Source organism: Micromesistius poutassou, assembly GCF_964030765.1.
Source record: "Micromesistius poutassou genome assembly, chromosome: 10".
NCBI lineage: Eukaryota > Metazoa > Chordata > Actinopteri > Gadiformes > Gadidae > Micromesistius > Micromesistius poutassou.
In genome coordinates this window covers 45848-67665 of record NC_140280.1, presented here as the reverse complement: position 1 = coordinate 67665, position 21818 = coordinate 45848, and the positions used below count along the sequence as shown (strand labels likewise).

The 21818-nt window shown below is 47.5% G+C and overlaps 3 protein-coding genes across 4 annotated transcripts; all 3 read left to right on the top strand.

The window, feature by feature from the left end:
- Positions 1 to 1008: 1008 nt before the first annotated feature.
- Positions 1009 to 7558, top strand: LOC311354111 (dual specificity protein kinase CLK4-like). The gene is given in 12 exon segments (XM_084473906.1): positions 1009 to 1147; positions 1718 to 1784; positions 1952 to 2064; positions 2287 to 2389; positions 2391 to 2427; positions 2430 to 2453; positions 3501 to 3595; positions 4229 to 4358; positions 4458 to 4540; positions 5743 to 5822; positions 5942 to 6032; positions 6473 to 7558. Coding segments are annotated over 9 exon segments (780 nt in total). The 5' UTR covers positions 1009 to 1147; positions 1718 to 1784; positions 1952 to 2064; positions 2287 to 2299; the 3' UTR covers positions 6623 to 7558.
- A 2494-nt stretch (positions 7559 to 10052) lies between these two features.
- Positions 10053 to 12143, top strand: LOC311354243 (maternal B9.10 protein-like; the record flags this gene model as incomplete). Its single annotated transcript, XM_084474041.1, has 4 exons — positions 10053 to 10225; positions 10631 to 10768; positions 11352 to 11649; positions 11919 to 12143. The coding sequence occupies 4 exons, from the start codon at positions 10053 to 10055 to the stop codon at positions 12141 to 12143; spliced, it is 834 nt and encodes a 277-aa protein (XP_084330167.1).
- A 1459-nt stretch (positions 12144 to 13602) lies between these two features.
- LOC311354277 (heterogeneous nuclear ribonucleoprotein A/B-like) lies at positions 13603 to 20676 on the top strand. Of its 2 annotated transcripts, XM_084474088.1 has the most exons (9): positions 13603 to 13736; positions 14563 to 14896; positions 15319 to 15487; positions 15729 to 15887; positions 16198 to 16329; positions 16432 to 16567; positions 16754 to 16903; positions 17272 to 17359; positions 19740 to 20676. In XM_084474088.1, the coding sequence occupies exons 2-8, from the start codon at positions 14580 to 14582 to the stop codon at positions 17340 to 17342; spliced, it is 1134 nt and encodes a 377-aa protein (XP_084330214.1). In that variant the 5' UTR covers positions 13603 to 13736; positions 14563 to 14579; the 3' UTR covers positions 17343 to 17359; positions 19740 to 20676. The 2 variants fall into 2 exon arrangements, with proteins under 2 accessions (XP_084330214.1, XP_084330215.1); XM_084474089.1 differs by lacking the exon at positions 17272 to 17359.
- The last annotated feature ends 1142 nt before the right edge of the window (positions 20677 to 21818 follow it).

The following is a 21818-nucleotide window of genomic DNA, read 5'->3' as shown; positions in this document are numbered from 1 at the left end:
CGGGTTAGTACGGGTTAGTACGGGTTAGTACGGGTTAGTACGGGTTAGTACGGGTTAGTACGGGTTAGTACGGGTTAGGTACGGGTTAGGTAGTGGGTTAGTACGGGTTAGTATGGGTTAGTATGGAACATGGAGGTTTTCCAGCTAACAAAAGGGTCACAAGGTCACATACTGCCTGGGCCGCACTCATCAATGTGGGAATGATATGTTGTACAAAACGCTGTCAGAACAACAGTCTAGTTAATGTCTACTTCATTAGACCCCTTCTATTGTTGTTCGTGGTTCTGGAGTTCACGATGACCCAATGTAGGAATGGCTCTGTGTTGAGTCCCCTGTGAGGACTGCTGTGTGCTCACGTCGTCATGACGACTACTGAACACACTGTCTGTCTCCCTGCTGCTAGACACGGAGGTCCCTGTCTGCCACAGCGCCCTGGCCCCAGACAAACGCCGCGGCGCACAGCGACTCACACCTCCACGCAGTGCACACGCAGAACAAGGTTTCTCACTCCTCTGCGCACGCACACGTGCAACGCACCCACTCACACACACGCGCCAGAGAACACCGTCGGAGCGGCAGTCACAGCGGAGACTCGGTAAGATGGGGCTTGGCCTTCCTCGCGCTACCTGATCGCTTTCTTCCCCAAATGACTTGGTTTCAACTAGCTTTGTGTTATTGGTTTTCTAAATGGCTGAACGCCTCATTAGGTATCATTTGAAGCAGCTGGTTCTATCCTACGTTATCCATTCTGTCTGTAGCTAGAGAAACCTTTGACCAAACTGTTATCTTAGTTTGTCTTCTTGTATGGAGGCTGGCTTGTGTTTCTCTTGTGCCGTCCGTACGCCCGGCTTCGTCAGCGGTTTGACTCCCGCCGCGGCCTTCTGTCCCCAGCGCTCTGCCCCATAATGTCCTCTGTCCGCCCACCGACTCTGTTTCTGTCTCTCCGTCCTTGGGTCACGACCCCCCCTACCGATGGCTGCCCTCTTCTGGCTGTAATCTGCCTGGCCGGGTTGTTGTACTGTTTGCTGATGTTGACGACGACAACGATGGTGACGGCCGACAGCGGAGCGGAGGGACGAAGAGAGTTGTGGCGGTGACGGAGAGGGCCACCTGGTCTATGACGTCGGCCTCCTCCTCAATGAACGATGTACAACCTCAATGTCTTGAGTCTCTTCCTCCTCACGTTGGCCCTGGCCTACATTCATCCCTTTAGGTTTTAATAGAAGGAAACGCTAAATGTGTGTACCTGCTCGCCACACAGAGCAGAACAACACACCGTCTAGATGTAGTTTCATACTGAATATGAACTTAGACTGGCTCCAATACGCTGTGTGCTGCAGAGTGGTCATTGGCTTAACATATACATCGTGGTACTCCAGTGGATGCATATTTATTTGTGGGAAATAAATGTCTTCACACATGGCTCTTCTTTATTATGAATACGTAACAAAATACAATCCTTCCTTTGCGTGGAGCTGATCAATGCAACATGATTCCTTGTGTATTTCTCTTTAACCATGCTAAGGCAACACCTCCACATAGGCCTGATTCTGTCTGCCCTTAGAGCCACAGTCATGAGGAGGTCCACCGCCGACCATGAGCTAAACTGTTAGTTTAGAGCAGTGTTAGCTGACCAGAGCTCAAGTCTGTTGGTATGTAGCTGTCTCATTGTCTGACCATACCGTCCGTCTGTCTGTCTGTCGCTCTCTCAACCCAGATGAAGTGGTCTCCACTCTGGGAGAGGGAGCCTTTGGAAAGGTGGTGGAGTGCTTGGACAGGAACAAGTAAGACTAGACCCCCACCTTTTTATTTATTTACTGTACTGACGTGTGTGTGCGTTTGTACTGATGTGTGTGCGTTTGTACTGATGTGTGTGCGTTTGTACTGACGTGTGTGCGTTTGTACTGACGTGTGTGCGTTTGTACTGACGTGTGTGTTGCGTGTGCAATAGGAGTGAACGTGTGGCTCTGAAGATGGTGAAGACATTGAGCGTTACCGAGAAGCCGCCCAGTCTGAGATTGCAGTCCTAAGGGAGATCAACAGCCTGGATGACGACCACTCGTTGTGAGTCCCCCTCCTGTTCAGGACGCAGGGAGACGTCAGTGTAGTGGGATACACACACAGCTCAAATATACAACTATACTGTCCATCTAAGGATGAACTCTGGGAGAAGCAGGCCTCCATGAAGCAGGCCCTCCATGAAGCAGGCCTCCATGAAGCAGGCCTCCATGAAGCAGGCCTCCATGAAGCAGCCTCTGTGACCCCAGGTCTGTTTCTCTCCCTCAGCGCGTGTGTGAGGATGCTGGACTGGTTCGACCATCACGGTCACATCTGCATCGTGTTTGAGCTGCTGGGCCTCAGCACCTTCGACTACCTGAGTGAGAACGACTTTCCTGCCCTTCACCGTGGAGCACATCAGACACATGGCCTTCAGATCTTCAGAGCAGTCTGCTGTTGAGTACGGCCCCCCCCACCCCAATGACCCCCCCTCACCCCAATGACCCCCCCCCACCTCAACGACCCCCCCTCACCCCAATGACCCCCCCCCCCCCACCTCAACGACACCCCCTCACCTCGATGACCCCCCCCCTCACCCCAATGACCCCCCCTCACCCCAATGACCCCCCCCCTCACCTCGATGACCCCCCCCTCACCCCAATGACCCCCCCTCACCCCAATGACCCCCCCCTCACCCCAATGACCCCCCCTCACCTCGATGACCCCCCCCTCACCCCATTGACCCCCCCCTCACCCCAACGACCCCCCCTCATCATACCTTCTGTCACTACGTCACCATGGTGACGTGTGGCGGATGTCCGGAATACATCCAGCAAATTAGAAACCTCAGACAGGCTCCTCATGACGGGGCGCGTCGTGTTACACAGAACGCTGCTGCTGCTGCACGGCAACGGGAATCAGGTTCACTAAATAGAGTCAAGTAGAGTCCCAGTGGTTCCAGTTTATTCACTAGTTCATTTTAAAGGCACCTCTGAGGTCCGTTCTGACTTCTTTGTGTCCTTTAGGGGCCTTGCGTTCTTGCAGACATGTCCACTTCCCCCCATAGTGTTTTTCAAATGAACATGGACTCTTCCACCTTAACGGTCTCCACCACGGCCTTTGTTTTGTTAATATCAGACCTCAAATCCTTTGTTCCTACCTTGGGAATGTTTCCCAATAAGAATAATGTATACCCATTGTCTCTTCCATTGTACTTGCCTGCCTGTCTGTCTTCCTGTGATCACACTCCATTACATCGAGTGTCAATGGAAGGGTTTTCATTCTGGGAGAATAATGAAGGGTTGTACCCACTCCTGAAAGAGAAAGACTGCGTACTCTCATAAGACTGCTACTACATTTATATCACAGGCACAAAACGAATGAATTGAAAAGTTTCTAACTGTGTGTGTGTGTGTGTGTGTGTGTGTGTGTGTGTGTGTGTGTGTTGTGTGTGTGTGTGTGTGTGTGTGTGTGTGTGTGTGTGTGTGTGTGTGTGTGTGTAGTCCTTCATCGGAACAAGGTGACACACACAGACCTGAAGCCAGAGAACATTCTCTTTGTGCACTCGGCCTACGATGTGGAGTACAGCGACCGTCGGGTAAGACCCCCGCAGATAGACCCTGAAGGAGGAGGAGGAGGAGGAGGAGGAGGAGGAGGAGGAGGAGAGGTGGAGGGGGAGGAGGAGAGGTGGAGGAGGAGGAGGAGGAGGAGAGGTGGAGAGGTGGAGGGGGAGGAGGAGGAGGAGGAGGAGGAGAGGTGGAGGGGGAGGAGGAGGAGGAGGAGGAGGAGGAGGAGAGGTGGAGAGGTGGAGGAGGAGGAGGAGAGGGAGGAGGAGGAGGAGGAGAGGTGGAGGAGGAGGAGGAGGAGGAGAGGTGGAGAGGTGGAGGGGGAGGAGGAGGAGGAGAGGTGGAGGGGGAGGAGGAGGAGGAGAGGTGGAGGGGGAGGAGGAGGAGGAGGGTGAGGAGGAGGAGGAGCAGGAGGAGGAGGAGGGGGAGGTGGAGGAGGAGGAGAGGTGGAGGGGGAGGAGGAGAGGTGGAGGGGGGGGGGAGGGTGAGGAGGAGGTGGTGGAGGAGGTGGAGGGGGGGGGAGGGTGAGGAGGAGGTGGAGGAGGAGGAGAGGAGGAGGGGGAGGTGGAGGAGGGGGAGGAGGAGCAGGAGAGGTGGAGGAGGAGAGGAGGGAGGAGGAGGTGGGGGGCTGGCTCACAGTGTGTTCCTGTGTGACTGGGGGACAGAAGCAGGACCAGAGGACTCCGAGGAGCCTTGACGTCAAGGTGGTGGACTTTGGCAACGCGACCTTCGACCGCGACCATCACCCCTCCCTGGTGTCAACGCGCCACTACCGCGCCCCGGAGGTCATCCTAGGTACTCACTCACTCACTCACTCACTCACTCACTCACTCACTCACTCACTCACTCACTCACTCACTCACTCACTCACTCACCCGTGTGTGTGTTTCTCAGACCTTGGCTGGAACCAGGCGTGTGATGTGTGGAGCCTGGGCTGCATCCTGATGGAGTACTACCTGGGGCTGACCCTGTTTCAGGTACTCACACACACCTCCTACGTCACTCCCAGCCCACGTTACGGTCCACACACCTCACACACACCTCCTACGTCACTCCCAGCCCACGTTATGTCCACACACCTCACACACACCTCCTACGTCACTCCCAGCCCACGTTACGGTCCACACACCTCACACACCTCCTACGTCACTCCCAGCCCACGTTACGGTCCACACACCTCACACACACCTCCTACGTCACTCCCAGCCCACGTTACGGTCCACACACCTCACACACCTCCTACGTCACTCCCAGCCCACGTTACGGTCCACACACCTCACACACACCTCCTACGTCACTCCCAGCCCACGTTACGGTCCACACACCTCACACACCTCCTACGTCACTCCCAGCCCACGTTACGGTCCACACACCTCACACACCTCCTACGTCACTCCCAGCCCACGTTATGTCCACACACCTCACACACACCTCCTACGTCACTCCCAGCCCACGTTACGGTCCACACACCTCACACACACCTCCTACGTCACTCCCAGCCCACGTTATGTCCACACACCTCACACACACCTCCTACGTCACTCCCAGCCCACGTTATGGTCCACACACCTCACACACCTCCTACGTCACTCCCAGCCCACGTTATGTCCACACACCTCACACACACCTCCTACGTCACTCCCAGCCCACGTTACGGTCCACACACCTCACACACACCTCCTACGTCACTCCCAGCCCACGTTACGGTCCACACACCTCACACACACCTCCTACGTCACTCCCAGCCCACGTTACGGTCCACACACCTCACACACACCTCCTACGTCACTCCCAGCCCACGTTATGTCCACACACCTCACACACCTCCTACGTCACTCCCAGCCCACGTTACGGTCCACACACCTCACACACACCTCCTACGTCACTCCCAGCCCACGTTACGGTCCACACACCTCACACACACCTCCTACGTCACTCCCAGCCCACGTTACGGTCCACACACCTCACACACCTCCTACGTCACTCCCAGCCCACGTTATGTCCACACACCTCACACACCTCCTACGTCACTCCCAGCCCACGTTACGGTCCACACACCTCACACACACCTCCTACGTCACTCCCAGCCCACGTTACGGTCCACACACCTCACACACCTCCTACGTCACTCCCAGCCCACGTTACGGTCCACACACCTCACACACCCTCCTGTCTCCAGACCCACGACAGCAGAGAGCACCTGGCCATGATGGAGAGAGTGCTGGGCCCCATCCCCTCCAGTCTCCTAAGCAAGACCAGGTACACACACACACACACACACACACACACACACACACACACACACACACACACACACACACACACACACACACACACACACACACACACACCTCTATATATTGTGTGTTTGCTTGCAGGAAGCGGCACTATGTGGACCGAGAGCGGCTCCATTGGGATGAGCACAGTACCTCCGGCCGCTACGTCAGGAAGCACTGCAAACCACTGAAGGTACAGGAAGCACTGCAAACCACTGAAGGTACAGGAAGCACTGCAAACCACTGAAGGTACAGGAAGCACTGCAAACCACTGAAGGTACAGGAAGCACTGCAAACCACTGAAGGTACAGGAAGCACTGCAAACCACTGAAGGTACAGGAAGCACTGCAAACCACTGAAGGTACAGGAAGCACTGCAAACCACTGAAGGTACAGCAGCCTGCCCCCTGCCCCCCCTGCCCCCCGCTGCTGCCCCCCCTGCTGCCCCTCCTGCCCCCCACTGCCTACCAGACCCGGTTGGCCTCCACTCTAACCCTGTGTGTGTGTGTGTGTGTGTGTGTGTGTGTGTGTGTGTGTGTGTGTGTGTGTGTGTGTGTGTGTGTGTGTGTGTGTGTGTGTGTGTGTGTGTGTGTGTGTGTGTGTGTGTGTGTGTGTGTGTGTGGGGCCCTTGCAGCAGTACATGCAGAGCAGGAGTGCAGAGCACCAGCAGCTGTTTGAGCTGATGGGCAGCATGCTGGAGTACGACGTCTCCAGACGCATCACCATGGAGGAAGCCCTCTGGCACCCCTTCTTCACCCCCCTCAGGATGCTGCGCTGCACATGATGCACACACAACTACACATGCACACAAACATGTACATTTAAATACCCACCCACACACGGCAAACCAATTCACTTTTGTTTTCAGTTTGGCTTAACCTTTTTATATTTTTTGTTTTGGTTTTGTGTGTACTCTCCTTCTAGAGTTTTTAATATGAACTATTCTCCTTTTTGGAGAAAGCAATGATCTTTAAAGCGAGTATTTTTATTGTTAGTGGGTCGCACATACCCGACATATACACACAGCTACACACAGCTATAATAACATAGCAAAGCTATCCAGCGTTTCACTGTGTGCTGACCGGCCCTCAGTGTCAGAGTCTTTATGAGGCTTATCTCAGGGTGTACAGCGACACTGAGCGGCTGACCTTTAACCTCGTCTGGCCACTGGGCTGATCCTGCATCGTCAATAGACCAGTTGACTGCTGTACTGGTTACTTGACACACTTTCCTCAGTAGACTAGAGCTCCTAAACCAGTATGCTCACCAGCGGAAAAGCACAGGGTTTTTTGCTAAAAATGCTTATCCAGAGTTTGCCGGGTCAAACCAAAGTATGGTCATTTTTTTCTTCACAGTTGGTGGACAATCCATTTTTTTTACGTGTTTCTGTGCATTTCTACACAGCAATGTTTTCTAGCATAATGTTTGTATTTACTATTATGAGTTACTACTGAGGGCAGTGTGAGCCAACATCAGTGTTCAGGGTGAGCTTAAGATGTCAGGGTTTGAGGTCTCTTTATATTGATTGTGTTTTTGGTCTGCCTCTCCTAATGTGGTTGGGAGAAATGCTACAGTCCTTTAAAAGAAACTATTTTTCTTTGTGTATAACTCAGGTCTGCCTATTAAGGCAACTTATTTATATACCTTATAAAATAAAACTTGCAAGGTTGATCTTTAGGGCTGAGTTCTGAAGTTTGAGAATAAAAATATTTGCTATGTTGAAAATGTGTGTTGTGTATTTTGTATTATTTTGACAGGTTAACTCAGTTTTTATTCATGGCCTTCTGATATACGTAGGGGGGATTTTAAGCACTGGACGCAAGCTGAACATTTGGGGTTGGAATCCTATGGTTGAACTCAATAATGATGATAGTATGGCACCACATAGGCTACTATACTCCTGTTTGCACTATGTCCATTTCAAGGAAACGTTTAAACATTTGAGATGTTACCTGGTAAAGAGGTACGGCGGTCTAGATGGGGACGGTAGGCAGTGGCGGTCTTAACATCGAGGCATAGGTAGGCGGCCGCTTGGGGCCCTCATAGTAGGGGGGCCCCCAACCAGCCTCAAAATTTTTTTAAGTTGACAAACAGACGAAGCAAGATGAGTCTAAATGCGAAAACAAAATAAAAGGTTAGGAAATAAAGTTACCCAAGCGGCTCAAATAAAAGAAAAAAGCGAAAAGACACCAATAAGTATTTGGCAACTCTGACAAAGATGACACACTTTTTTACGGCTATTGTTGGGGATACAGACGGGAACAACAACGTCCAAAGCGCTGAACGCTACAGCAGCAGCAGCTAGCTGTGAAGTGGCTCTAGGTGAAGACCTGTCAGAAGCGTGTGATGTGGAGAACAATCTATCTTTTCTCTAATAATAAACAGTGCTGGTTTTCCTGGCATGTTGGCAAAGACAGGTGTTATCTAAAACCTTATTCTCTGTTGGGTTCCATCGTGACTATTAGTTTGTTTAGTGCTACACTTTGTGTGTAGGGGAAGATTTTTTTTCTCATCTCCAACCTCCAACCTCCGCTCTACCTGCCTATCCACCATTCAGTCGGTACATTTTTTTTCTCCGTTCTCTTTTAAAGATGGGATGAGGTGGGCCCCATGCATATCTTCGCCTTGGGCCCCTATTTGCTGAAGTCCCCTGACGGTAGGGAGCGCTCTGCAGCCGCTCTGACGTCATCGCTGTTCGAGATAAAAACCAGTGGGAGGGCAGCACTCCCAGCAGGACAGGCGTACAGGTGTCTGCCATTTATAAACAGAACAGTCAACTATTTCTAAACCAGGGGTTATCAGGTCACTTATAGGATGACTATCATTTTTAATCATTGATTATTTTCATTGTTATTTTCATTTCATTGTTATTTTCCAAAAAATGCAAAAAAACAAAAAAACATTTAACAAAATACTCTGAAACGTTCACAAATATTCATACACAAAGTTAGGCCTAGTACAAACCATTTGAAAATTAAATGTTTATAAATTGGGATAATAAAAATGAGATCTCACCTGTTTAATGGTGCGTTCACGTCGCTCGGAATTATGGGGATAACATTTTCGCGACGTCGGAAAGTTCTCGTGAACACCTCATGACGCTCTGATGATTCTACTTCCATTCGGCAACTGGGGCCAGATTTAGTTAACAGAGTTGCCCAGTTGGTGACGTGTGGTTTACTAGTGACGAGTGAACATGGCGGAACATGAAAGTTTCACGCAATATAAAAGAATCAACCATCATATCACATATTTTACTATTGATTGACGTTGTAACCGTCTGTTGGCATCGACTTTCGACAGCATCGACAGTTTTAAACGTTGTGTACTGGTAAACCAGCTCTAGATAAGGGCAAATGTAGCCTTCCATACAGTGGCAATACAATCTGCTTCTCATAAATAAAAGCAAAAGGATAGGTGATACAGCTACAAGGAAATAAAGGCGTGCAAACTTGAAACTGATCCTACTAAGTTCTGTTTAGTTCTGACTTTTTTTTATCGGATAAAAAACCCTGCTGTGAATAACTTTTAGATTCCCAACGCAGTGCACATGAACGGTCGCTGCGGGAACAAGCGTGTGCCGTCTCGTTATCACCAGGACCATGAACGCGCCTTAAGTCCCCGCCCCCTCCCTCTCACCTGTTTAAGTCCCACCCCCCCCCCCCCCCTCCCTCTCACCTGTTTAAGTCCCCCCCCCCCCCCCCTCTCACCTGGTTAAGCCCCCGCCCGCCCCTCCCTCTCACACATTAAATTAACCATGTGCAGGTGCGTGCTTTTCCCACAGCCGCCCAGTTTACCATCCAGAGATTCTTAGACCTGTTTTATTTTGCCAATATCTGGTACACGAATGAAAAAAAGAAAGTTGTCGATATTTTAGAGTCAATGTTCTTGCGATATTGAGTAGTTAAGGGGCTGCATGTGTTCAAACCATACAACAGGGCTGCGTGCTTTTTTAGGTTCCAGGAGCAAATTTGTTTGCTTGAGTGGTCCTTACCGTGTGTTTTGGTTTAGTTTATTTAGTTGAATCGTTTTGTTGGATCATGTGAAGTGCAAGCTTGGTAGGATTTTAAACTACAACAGTATTTTAACCTTAATTAAGATAGTTTGGATGTGTTTGGTGTTGTGATCGTGCATTTGCTGGAACGAGTGTTTGTTAGGAAAGTGTGGGCCTATTTTTTTTTTCCTGTCGTATCTTCTCGGCGGTTGTTGAGGCCATGAAAGAAGAGATCGCCGCCGCGGTGTTTTTCGTTGCCCGCCTGGTGAAGCGGTACGGCGGACTGGACGGGGGCGGCAGGGAGCGCTTCGCAGCCGCTCTGACGTCGCTGCTGTTTGAGACTTACAAAAACCACTGGGAGCCAAGCACTCCCAGCAAAGGACAGGCGTACAGGTGTGTACTACCAGCTGATAACACTGTGGCCGAGCACTGCTTAAAATACACACTGAATTGCTTTTGTTATGGATGCTCATTATTTCAGATGTCAAGGTTGACATGGGGAAACTCTTGAAACCCTTTCCTCATTTAATTTCTCATTGGGTTTATTGGTCTCTGAACGTGTAGTAGAGCTCTAACCATGAAGTAAAGGACTTCTTTGCTAAATCAGTGTCAAAATAAGTTTGCATATTTGAGTAGAGAAGTAAGTAAGTAAGTAAGTAAGTAAGTAAGTAAAGTAACTAAACTGCTAATTCAGCCCTCCTGGAATCATCACCCATGACTAGGGCTGTTCACCGTTCAACTTCTTTTATGGAACTGTCCAAAGCTTCTTTCTACCTACTTTGCCCCTCGTCTTGGAAGGTGTCTGCGAATGAACCGAGTCCAGCTGAGGGACCCGGTGTTGGAGCGGGCTTGTGCCCGGAGCGGCGTGCAGTACGAGGGTCTGGGCCTGCCCAGGGAGCTCACCCTGTGGGTGGACCCGGGGGAAGTGTCCTGCAGGTAGCCAAACCAAGACAATAGACAAACCATGTTCTGATTCTATGGTCGCAGCCAAGGGTGCAATTGAGGCTGCAAACTATTAAATATTAAATATTACTATTAAATACTGCTGCTTCATCTTAATAGGGGTTGTACATCAGAATGGATCATGGGATCTTATGTGGCCAATACACCACCATTTTGAGATGCCTCAGCTTGAAACGCAACACTTTATCCTACAATGTCCCAATTATTACTAGACTGACCAAAACCCAATTACTACCAATTATTCCTAGACTGACCAAAACCCAATTACTACCAATTATTACTAGACTGACCAAAACCCAATTACTACCAATTATTCCTATCCCACATTGAGGTGCCCATTCAGATGTGACATCATGGGCACCTTGCGGTGTCGATGTGGCCGCTCTCAGCCCAACAGTTCCTGATTCAAACCCAGAAATGTCCTGACTACATCTAGGTGTCGAAGTTACTCACCTTCTCATTATGGCTTTGGAGGAATCTAATGTGATAGTGTCTCACTATTTGTCTAGATAATTTGACCCAGGTCTGAACATAACGACGTGCTCCGTGTCTCCAGATACGGCGAGCGCAGCACCCCGTTCTGCGTGTCGCTGCTGGGTGGCGACCTCCGCAGCGACCGGGAGTTCTCTCATCGCGTCCAGCGCGCGGTGGAGCGGGCCGGCCTGGACGTGCCCTCGGGGGCGTCCTCGGAGGATGAGGAGGACGCTGCGTGCGGAGACACCAGCCGGAGCAGCGGCTGCAGCAGCAGCAGCAGCAACCCATCGATGTCCCTCTGTCTCCCCGCGTCAGCCCCTCTCTCACGACCGGAGCACAAGACCATCCCCACCGTCAGCAACCCCAACAGCATCTACCAGGTGGGCTGCCGAGCTGCACCATCAACCTGGAGGCAGATGGAAAAAGGAAACCTGTTGTATTCTCTGTGCTCAAACCCCACAGGAATCCAGTTCCTTAACCTTTTTGCAAAGTTAATTTCTAGTTTTTATTGTGTTAACAAAAAGCATAATTGTAGACCTTGACTATCTCCTTAATGACTCACACATGCAAGTTAATACGGATGTCACAAAAGTCTGCTGAACATGTAGTTCCGTTTCTCTCTGACCAACCCCTGATCCTTTCTCCTCAGTTCAACGAGTTTGCCACCGGCATGCCCCAGACCTGGGTCAACTACCCCAAGAGGAAGGCTTTTACCGGGGACGGATATCCGCCTCACTTCCCCGCTGCTGCTGCTCTTCCTCCTCCAGGCCCCCAGTTCCACGGGCAGAAGGCGTTTAAGTCCCACCGACCAAGTATCTCCTTTTCTGGCCCTCGTGTTGACAAGTACCACTGGGTGAGCAAGTCCCGCTCATAGACGGGACCACGTCTGGAACCTGGAGAGCTCCGTTTGTTCAAAGGTGCAGAACTGAAGTCAGCTGCTCCTTGAAAGAAGAATTATTATTAATTATTATATGAATTATGGAACTTTTTTACAGGATAAAAGAACACTACGATTTGACACAAAATAATTGTGTCTTGCCGGTTGTATTTTTAAAGGATAACTGTTGAATGATTTAAATTGTGAAGATTATGGTTTAAAGTGATGCTGCTTAAGCATATTTTAAAAGTTTCAAGTATTTTAAATAAAACCTAACTTCTAAGTGTATTTTAAAGTAATCTAAATGTGTATCAGATATAAATAAACAGTTGACAAGAAATGTTCCTGCCTGTGTCTTCATCTTGCAGTATGGATACAAACTGAACTGTAAATGTAGTGCTAAGCTGCACTAAGCGATGATTGTACTGAAAGATGATCACATGACCTTGCGAGCCAGACTCAAAAGTAGTTTGTATCAAATATCAGGATTTGAACCCAAAGTGTAGTTGATATCATGGTGTGGTTAAATAACTATGCACGACAGGTCTCGGAATCAAACGTGTCTAAAACATGATAGATGGTAAGAAGCAGGTGGCTGATAGATATAAACTTTATTTATCCCTAGGGGAAATTCAGGAATAATTCAGGAATTCAGCAGTTATAACTGGTGGAAAAACAGTTGTGAAAAGGACATTCCAGGGACAAGGCTATTCCATGGGAAAAGTGCATTTGAGCAATGAGCTATATGTGGTGTAGTGTGCTGGTAGGTTTGGATGACTGTTCGGACCTGGGCTATGAAACGATCCCCTGTAATGGGTTAAGAACCGGTTGTGTCATGTTTTATAATGCAACCTGGATTGAGCTATGAGCATTTGTGATGCAACAGATGTAGGCCTACAGGTTTTTCCACGACTCTTTAACACGTGCAATACTGTACACGTGTGTATAATATGTTGGATCATTCAGTTATGCAACGCAATAGAGAATGTAGTTTGAGAAACTCAATGGACTATTGTAACGTGTTGTGGTTAACCGACCAACAACAATAAAGCTTAATTTCGCTGTAGGCCTACTTCCCGTCGCGAAACGCATCGTGTTTAGTTCGAGAGCAGATTATGACTAATCTTGGAGCAGACTCGTAGTAGCCCAAGGTTTCCTCGTGGAGGGTTTATTTATTTAATTACGACTCAACAACTCGCAGCACAACAGACCAGAAGAGGATCGTCGGATACGGCTGCAAAAATATCGGAAACAACTGAACATTTCTCAATCAAAACAAGGAGAATCGTCCACGTCGCGATGTATTTGAGAAGTAGGCACACAATGTGAACCAGCGGCCAGCAGTGCCCGTTGTTAGGACATTCTCCTCACAATACAGCAAAAGCCAGTTTGTTTTTGTCAGCTCATAAAATTGACCAATCGAAAGCCCCCTTCATTCCAAGACCCGCCCCCTGTGGCCTATCACAGCTGTTGTTGTTGTAACGTCTTGTGGTTCGCGCTCACATCCGGTGATATATATTCCGCCACGAGTTAGCGGCGAATTCGGAGTGTCCATCTTGAGAAGCAAGTCACCGTCTCCTCGTCTCTGAAGTAAGCGCATGTTTTGCTTCGTTCTCCACAGAAGCTGTTCGATAAATCGATTGTGTTATTCTTGTTCTCGAGTCCTGCGTTCATTCTTAAGTTGCATTTATCCGTAGTTTAGCAGCTAGCCGATCCGTGGTCTGTTTTGATCGGGAAGAAAGTGCTAAGTGCTAAGCTAACGCGCTCTATGGGGGAAGGGCCGCGCACGGCTTCGGCCGGACGCGCTGTTCGTCTGCTCGTATGAACCGTTACCAAAAAACATTTATGCCCATTTAGTGTGCAGAAGTTAACCCATGCGGGTGTTCGCCCCCTCGGGCGGGCCGTGCAGCGGGCCGGGCAGCGGGCCGCCGGAGCTCCGGCCCGGGCCTCCCCGCGCGGCGGGCGGGGGGCTCGTAAAGCGCGCCCGGCTTGAATCCTCAAAATGGAGAGCAGTGTTGTTTAAAGTCTCCGCATCGCCCCGATTGTTACATTCGTGGCCAAGTGTCGTTAGCTTTTATGTCGCTCTGCAAACAGTTTACATTATCGCGATAAATATTTTAGTTTCACATGAACTGAGACATTTTCTTCCGTATTGCGACTTCAGCTTTAGGTTTCCATATCGATCCAAAGCCGAAGGAACCCATCTGATATAATTTGAATAAGATGCATACATTTTTGGCCAAATGGATGCATCTTATACCGACGATTGTTGGATTTGGTTTAGATTTTTTGTTTACATTTTCGGGGAATCCATTGTTGTAGTCGTTCCATCGATAAGCCTTTGTTGTCCTTAAGTATTGCTTGTTAGAGTGGAACATGTTTACCAAGATGCGATCGTAATTGTGTTCTCCATCAGCCCCCCCATCCATCACAATGAGCGACAGCGAACATCAGTTTATGGAGACTTCCGAGCAGAACGGAGCCGAGGGAGAGGAGGAGCAGAACGGAGCCGAGCAAGAGGAGTTTGCTGTCACAGAAGAAGAAGGCGATGTAGAAGGAGAAGCAGAAGCAGAGGCAGAAGGAGACGTAGAAGCAGAACCAGACGCAGCAGCAGCAGCAGCAGCAGAAGGAGGTGAAGGAGACGTAGAGGCAGAAGGAGAGGGCGAGGGAGATGCAGAGGCAGAAGGAACGACGGAGGAAGCCGGAGACGGTGGAAAAATCAACGCTAGCAAAGGAGAAGACGATGCAGGGTAAGAGGATGGAGCCTGGGAGCAGGTTAACCCCTGGCCAGCGTTGTGATGCCCTATTTTGACACTACTGGAAGGAACACTGCACTGGTGTCTGTTAATTTACCATTTGGGCTCAACATGACCAGCGAGGTGAGGACACGGTTACATTCTACTGCCGAGGTGTGGAACATTAAATAATTCAAATTCAAGGTCTCAGCAGAATAAGTAAACTGTAGGCTTTCCCTTCTGTTCGTTTAAAGTGCGAACTGGTGAACGTTCTATTGCAGCCGCCTCTGTAGTTTAATGGGTTGATTCAATGGCAACATTAACAATTCAGCTTTACTTTCATTTGGAACGTTATTGAAAGGTTCACAATGTTAAGTAAACTGAAACTAATGGCAATTGGAGAGGGATGTCAAAATACCGTTCCATCCTGTGTGCAGTAAGATGTTTGTGGGCGGCCTGAGCTGGGACACCAGTAAAAAAGACCTGAAGGACTACTTCTCAAAGTTCGGCGAGGTCTCGGACTGCACCATTAAGATGGACGCCAGCACGGGGCGATCCCGCGGCTTCGGCTTCGTGCTTTTTAAAGACTCCTCCAGCGTGGACAAGGTGGGTGGTTTCCAGACGGGCTACGCTGCATTGTTACACTGTTATTTTGTTAAAGCAACCATGGTTGTGCTAATAAAATATGGTATTACCAGAATTGGTAATTCCATTACAACGGGTTTTAACATAATGGAAAACTATTGCAAATGCTGTCACTAAAAATGTAATTTTACTCCCCTTACTATTTTAATTCAGGAAGCCATATTGTATTCCTTCATTGCATGTGACATTTCTTTGTCTGTAGGTCCTAGAGCAGAGCGAACACAGACTGGATGGACGTCAAATCGACCCCAAGAGGGCCATGGCCATGAAAAAGGAGCCTGCAAAGAAGATCTTTGTTGGAGGGCTGAATCCTGAGGCCACAGAAGAAACCATCAGGGAATATTTTGGAACTTTTGGAGAGGTTAGTCTACGCTGTCATTGCAGGGAAATCCAGACCCTTTTACTGGTTTATCTGCTGGTGTTTCTGCGTAGCAGTGTGCATGTATGGGAGACCTTTCCTAAATTATACTCAGAAGGCATAAGTTGTGTTAGGCATAACGAAATTCGTACTATTGTATGGCTGGAGAAATGAATGTCATGTTGGTTTTCTGTAACCTATATTGTTCCTTTTACTTGCTATGAAAAATTATGTTGCCAAGTAGTCTACAATATCTGCAGCATCGGATAATTGACGAACAGCATAGGCTTATCATTGTTGTATTTCCTTTTAGATTGAGACCATTGAGCTGCCAGTGGAGCCCAAGATGAAGAAGAGGCGGGGCTTCATCTTCATCACTTACAAAGACGAGGCCAGCGTCAAGAAGTGTCTGGAGAACAAGTTCCACACGGTCGAAGGCAGCAAGGTACCATCTCAGGAAGGGCTTCAGGAATACTTTGGGATACAAAAGTAGGAAAGCTTAAGGTCCTTGTTCAACAGGGATTCACGTTGTGAATTCTGTCCCCAGTGTGAGTTGAAGATCGCCCAGCCCAAAGACGTGTACCAGCAGCAGCAGTACGGAGGTGGCCGAGGGGGCGGCTACAGCGGTGGTGGTGGGCGTGGTGGCAGGTGGCGCGGCGGCGGTGGAGGAGGTGGTGGTGGAGGTAAGGCTGGTTGGTTCTTTATTGTGCCCCTCCACCACAGCTTATAACGCTTGTGTTCCAGGAACTGATTCCATGCAAGCACAATTGTAGGTAGCCAGTATTGATGAGGCAGATGATTTGAGGTACGGATAAATAATGATAAATAGTAATAAATGTCCCGATTTTGTTTTCATTTTTTACACTCAGCCCAGAGCCAAGGCTGGAACCAGGGCTATGGTAACTATTGGAACCAGGGCTACGGTAGCCAGGGTGGGTACGGAGGCTACGGTGGCTACGGAGGCTACGACTACGGCTCAGGCTACTATGGCGGATACGGCGGTGGTGCTTATGATTACAGTAAGTACTCACATACTAGGGATGCACCAGTAGTGTAATTAAACAGCTGGATCACTTAAAACTCAATCTCATCTTTGTACCCAAGGCATCGTCGGTAGATCTACCCTTTCAGATCTGCCGCACTATTGCCAAATTGGAAGATACAAAAAAAATAATTGTCAAACTAAAATGGGCCAGATCTAATAAAATGGCTAGCATATAGTCTAACATGCTCTAGTGCTGCATCCCTGGTACACGCACACGGCAGCACCGAGCGCCGCTGGCTGCAGCGCTGTGGCATGTGACTGGCCTGACGGGTGGAGCTGCCTGACTGTTTGACTTGTCTGTGCTCTAAGGTACTCAGTGGCCTCTCTCTCTGTCCCCCGCAGACCAGGGCAGTGCCAGCTTTGGGAAAACTCCAAGACGGGGAGGCCACCAGACTAGCTACAAGCCATACTGATCACATTGTAGTGCAAGGTATGCTATGTCTTCATAGTCAACACTGTGACTACCACAGCTGTCATGGCACACTTGGGCGGGGACATTGGGGGACGTCATAGTGGACAGGCTGTAGAATATTTATTATGGAACCATGACTCAATCTCATTTGTATCGGCCGATGTGGCAAAGCTGGCAGTGAACTGCGTTATTTTAAAAAAAAATTAAATGTCCTAAATTGATCCCACCAACCTCTTGACTATGTGACCCTTGTTAGTTCATAATGCCGGTATGTCCGGTAATGTTATGTGCAAACTGCCTGGGATTAATTGTATTCGTATAGTGAGAAATTGGTTGATTGAATTGATTAATTCCCTTATTCTTGCGCCCTCTTTGGCTGTAGATTTATGATGTGTAGCAGGAGAGAACCTGCTCACTACTAAAACACACCAGTGAAAGACTTAAGAAATGAGTTGAGGTGGACCACAGGCCCATGGGTTTTGCTTATCTGGGAGATGGGAGGCCATCTGCTCTTCAGCTGCTAAGCAGCTTCATACTGGGATGGTTCAGGATCTTAAAAAGCTTGTCTGCTCATTATAAATGTAATTCTGTTGCATTGTGAAGCATTTTGGATATTTCCAAAGCCTGCACAAATGATTCTGGCCTAATGGTTCACTGAAGGAATAAGAAAGTCAATCCCTTCTATCAGTTACCCAACAGTGCATTCGATTTGCATCGAATATACATAGACATAGAGTGTCCTAAAGGTACACAAACCTACTAGTCAATAGCACAGGCTAGTTTCAAAACCTGAATCATCCCTTCATCCTGGGGTCTCTTCCTCTGCTTCTGCCTCCCTAACAACATGCTGCCAAGAGCGCCAAACGCTTCCACGCTGTGCCCTCAACTAACATGAGCTTATGCCCGCTCAGCACATCACTGATCACCAGTCTAGTTGGCCTAAGAGTCTGTTCTTACACTTGCTGTTTTGTCTGTCTTCGAGTTAAATGGCTATATATAAAATAACATTTGATTATTCACATGATGGGTTGAGATTAATTTCAATACAAACTACTTTCAATTATTGTGGCAAGAGTTAATCATTGAAGTAGACCATGCAGAATTATTCATTATCACTACTGCGACCTAGTGCCTAATTTACCCTGGTAGACCATGCAGAATTATTCATTATCACTACTGCGACCTAGTGTCTGGTAGAACATGCAGACCTTTTCATTATCACTATCATTATCACCTGTTGTCTTAGCCTTTTGCACAGGGGAGCTTTTGTTACCACACCACGCATTTACTGCACTCCACGGGAGCTTAAAAATGTCATGTACTCGACAAATAGCCACATGAACTGTGCTCAGTTTGTGACTATGTAATTTTCGGTTTGCGTAGTTCTCATACGGCGACTTAACTTCGGTTTGACTCACCAGCACGTGCTCAGTCCTGCATGGGAAGCCCAGCGGCAGTGACTCAGCCCACCGCTGTATAAAAATTAACTTACAAAATGGTTGGCCGTTTCCCACAAGAGGGATGCTCCTCCATGCAGCTGGCATGTTCCGACATGCACTCAAGTAATGGGGAAAACTAAAAAGTAATTGAGAATTTATAAAGTTCCATTTTCAAGATTAATCTTTTGTGATATTGTGGACAGCCCTTATATATAGCTGCATGGATCACTGGACCGTTTAATTTGCTGCTCTAAGCAGTACATTAGAACAATAGTCAATTTTGCAGTTTCTACTTTTTTAGCCTAAAACATTTGTAGCTTGTTTTAGGTTTTTGCATTTACAGCCCTTGAGCTTAATTTGGGTATTTTGTACCCAATAGAATTCATTACATCATTCCATTAATTCAATGTTCACAAGTCTACTTTTTGCTCAAAATCAATTTAAGCTTTTAGGACAAAGTTTGGGTTCTTGACAGACTATTTTTTTTTTAAATTAAGAATTAAATACAACTAGGGTATTTTGCTTATTGTATTGTATCCACACCCCAAAGGTAATTCAGAGGAAACAAGCTTTAATCCCCCAGGGGTGGACACGCTGTAGAAACCTTCACCGTAGGATAAACAAAACTAATGTGATTGCCATTAAAGTTAGAAAAGGAAGTCAAATCAAATGCCACATCAACCATAAAAATGTTGGAAATGTAAGCGTAGATCTGTTGCGTGTCAAGTAAAATACTCTATTAAACATAATACAGCATTGCTGTTGGCCAATGGTATATGGTTGCAACACAAAAATAAATGTAAGCGATCAATCCTTCTGATGGCATAAGGAGCAGTGCATGTCTTTCAACAGTAGCGTAGACATATATTTTCACACACATTGCACTGTTTGGCTTAAATTGGTCGTGCACATAAATGGATGATTTAATTTGGTTTAAATATCTCTCCTCTCTTCCTCAGTGCTCAAGTGATCCAGTGTAAGACGAATTGGACTTATGGTAGCCTGGCGGGGACACAAGACTCCACTCAACTTTTATGGCAGACGACCATTTTGTACAGAAACCATCAGAATAAAATGTAACTTTTTCCAATTTTTTTTTTTACCCGGTCATGTTTTGTTTTCCCGTAGTTTTCTTTTTTTTCCCCACATTTCCACCACTGGAAGTGTAATTTTTACCGTACTTTTTGGTACCTTTTGATTCTAATGTATTGTAAGGGTTGTATTTTACATGTCTGCTGGCTTTACACAACAAAACATTGATGCTGTAAAGGAGCTTTTGTTTTGTTTTTGAAGAAAAAATAAACATTTTTCAGTAAATTTTTTTCCCCGTTCTGGTGCTTCCAGACTCTTGAGCCAAGTCTTAAGTTCACCTGGAAGGGCACAGGGTCAAGTGTCCTCTGCAGCAGGGTCTCGTTACTGAGGTTTAGAGTGGCCATGGTTACCAGGTTAACAAAACAATTATGATTAAACTAAATTCCAATAATTCGAACAAAAACTTTTTAAATTCAAAATGTTAACTATCTTTCTCCCCCTTACCATATGGCCGATGTTGGTATATGATAATTCAATGTAAATAGACTTGTAACTGCGAAAGGGAATGCTTGCATCTTTTGTGTCCTCGTCCACCGGTGCGCGCCTTTCTGGATATTTTGAAACCATCTTCAGATGTGACTTCAGTGGAGAAGGGCTTGTTGCTGATATGGACTGCTGTCTGGAAGGGGGGGAGGGGGGTTCTTTCGCTTCTGTGTTGACTTAATTTGTGTGGTATGCCATTTTGTTTTAAGTGATAGCTCTGGAATTAGATGTCTACAACGTTTTGTTTATAGGACCCTCTGGGGTCTACACAAACTAGTGTATTTGGCAGTTTGTTAGTAATAAAAAAAACCTTTGGTTTAAGTGTCTTCTAATGCTTAACGGTACTGTTAATGATAATGCACATTGTAACCGGAGACCAGTTTGTTCCCGACTTATTTCACTGTCAACTTTGGTGTATATATTAATGTTCAAGTTTCAAAGATGAATGAGAATCCAAGCTTGTTTTGAAAAACTAATCAGAACCTTTGTGGTATCGATAGGGGAATGGTATGAACGTGTGGTTTATTCAGAGGTGGTTCATGAAGCATCTCTCGAACACTGGTAAGAATTCTGTTTCTAATGGAAGTCGGGCGTAATGGTAAGTGGTAAGTCACGCCTACTGGTTTTAATTTACCAGGTAAACCTTTGATATGGTGTTGCACACACTGTATAGACGTACCATTATTAACTGCTGTTGGCTTGAAACGCGGTCAAAACCAGACTTAAAAAAAACATTAAGTCTTAATTGTAAACTTGCGGCTCCGACCAAGGGTCAGAAGTGGCTCTAATCAAAATGGGGGGTCGTTAGGATGTGGTCTTGGACGGGGATAACAAGGGGCAGTAACTAACGATTCTCAATGCTGGGCGTTTGGGCATGTCTCGAGGTTGTAGGCCTACTACGCCTGGGGGTACAATGAAGAGGCGAAGAAGACGTAACCCACTACAACTGGTGTGGTTGCCCTTGCATCCAAACCACAGCCGAAACTGGTTGGACCGATTGTACTGGTCACAGGCTAAAAAACGATACAACTATTTTACCAGAGCGATAGAGATAATAGAGTGGCGAATGTGTTTCTCGTAGGCTGAATCCGGAAGAACCATTAATATTAATGAGTGGATAGCCAAAGATTATCCAATCACGTTTGTTTAAATCCCTGATCCAATCCAAAAAGGCTCAAATCCGTGACGTGACCGCAGGGTAGGTAACTTGAATTCTAATGTATATTAAACTTACATTTGTCAACGCATTTCTCTGATATGGGTAGGGTTGCGGTTAGCGAATCTATTTTTCGTAGGATGGTAGAAACAAGTACTGCCTTTTTCGCCTCTGATTGGTTAGAAGGGCTCTCCTCCGGTTGGTTATGGCACAGGGCAGGCTGTCGGCTAGTCCACCACCAACAGAAGTAAACTAACTCAATCCAACAGTGATAAATGCGTTCCGTCAGAATGATCAAACATTACCA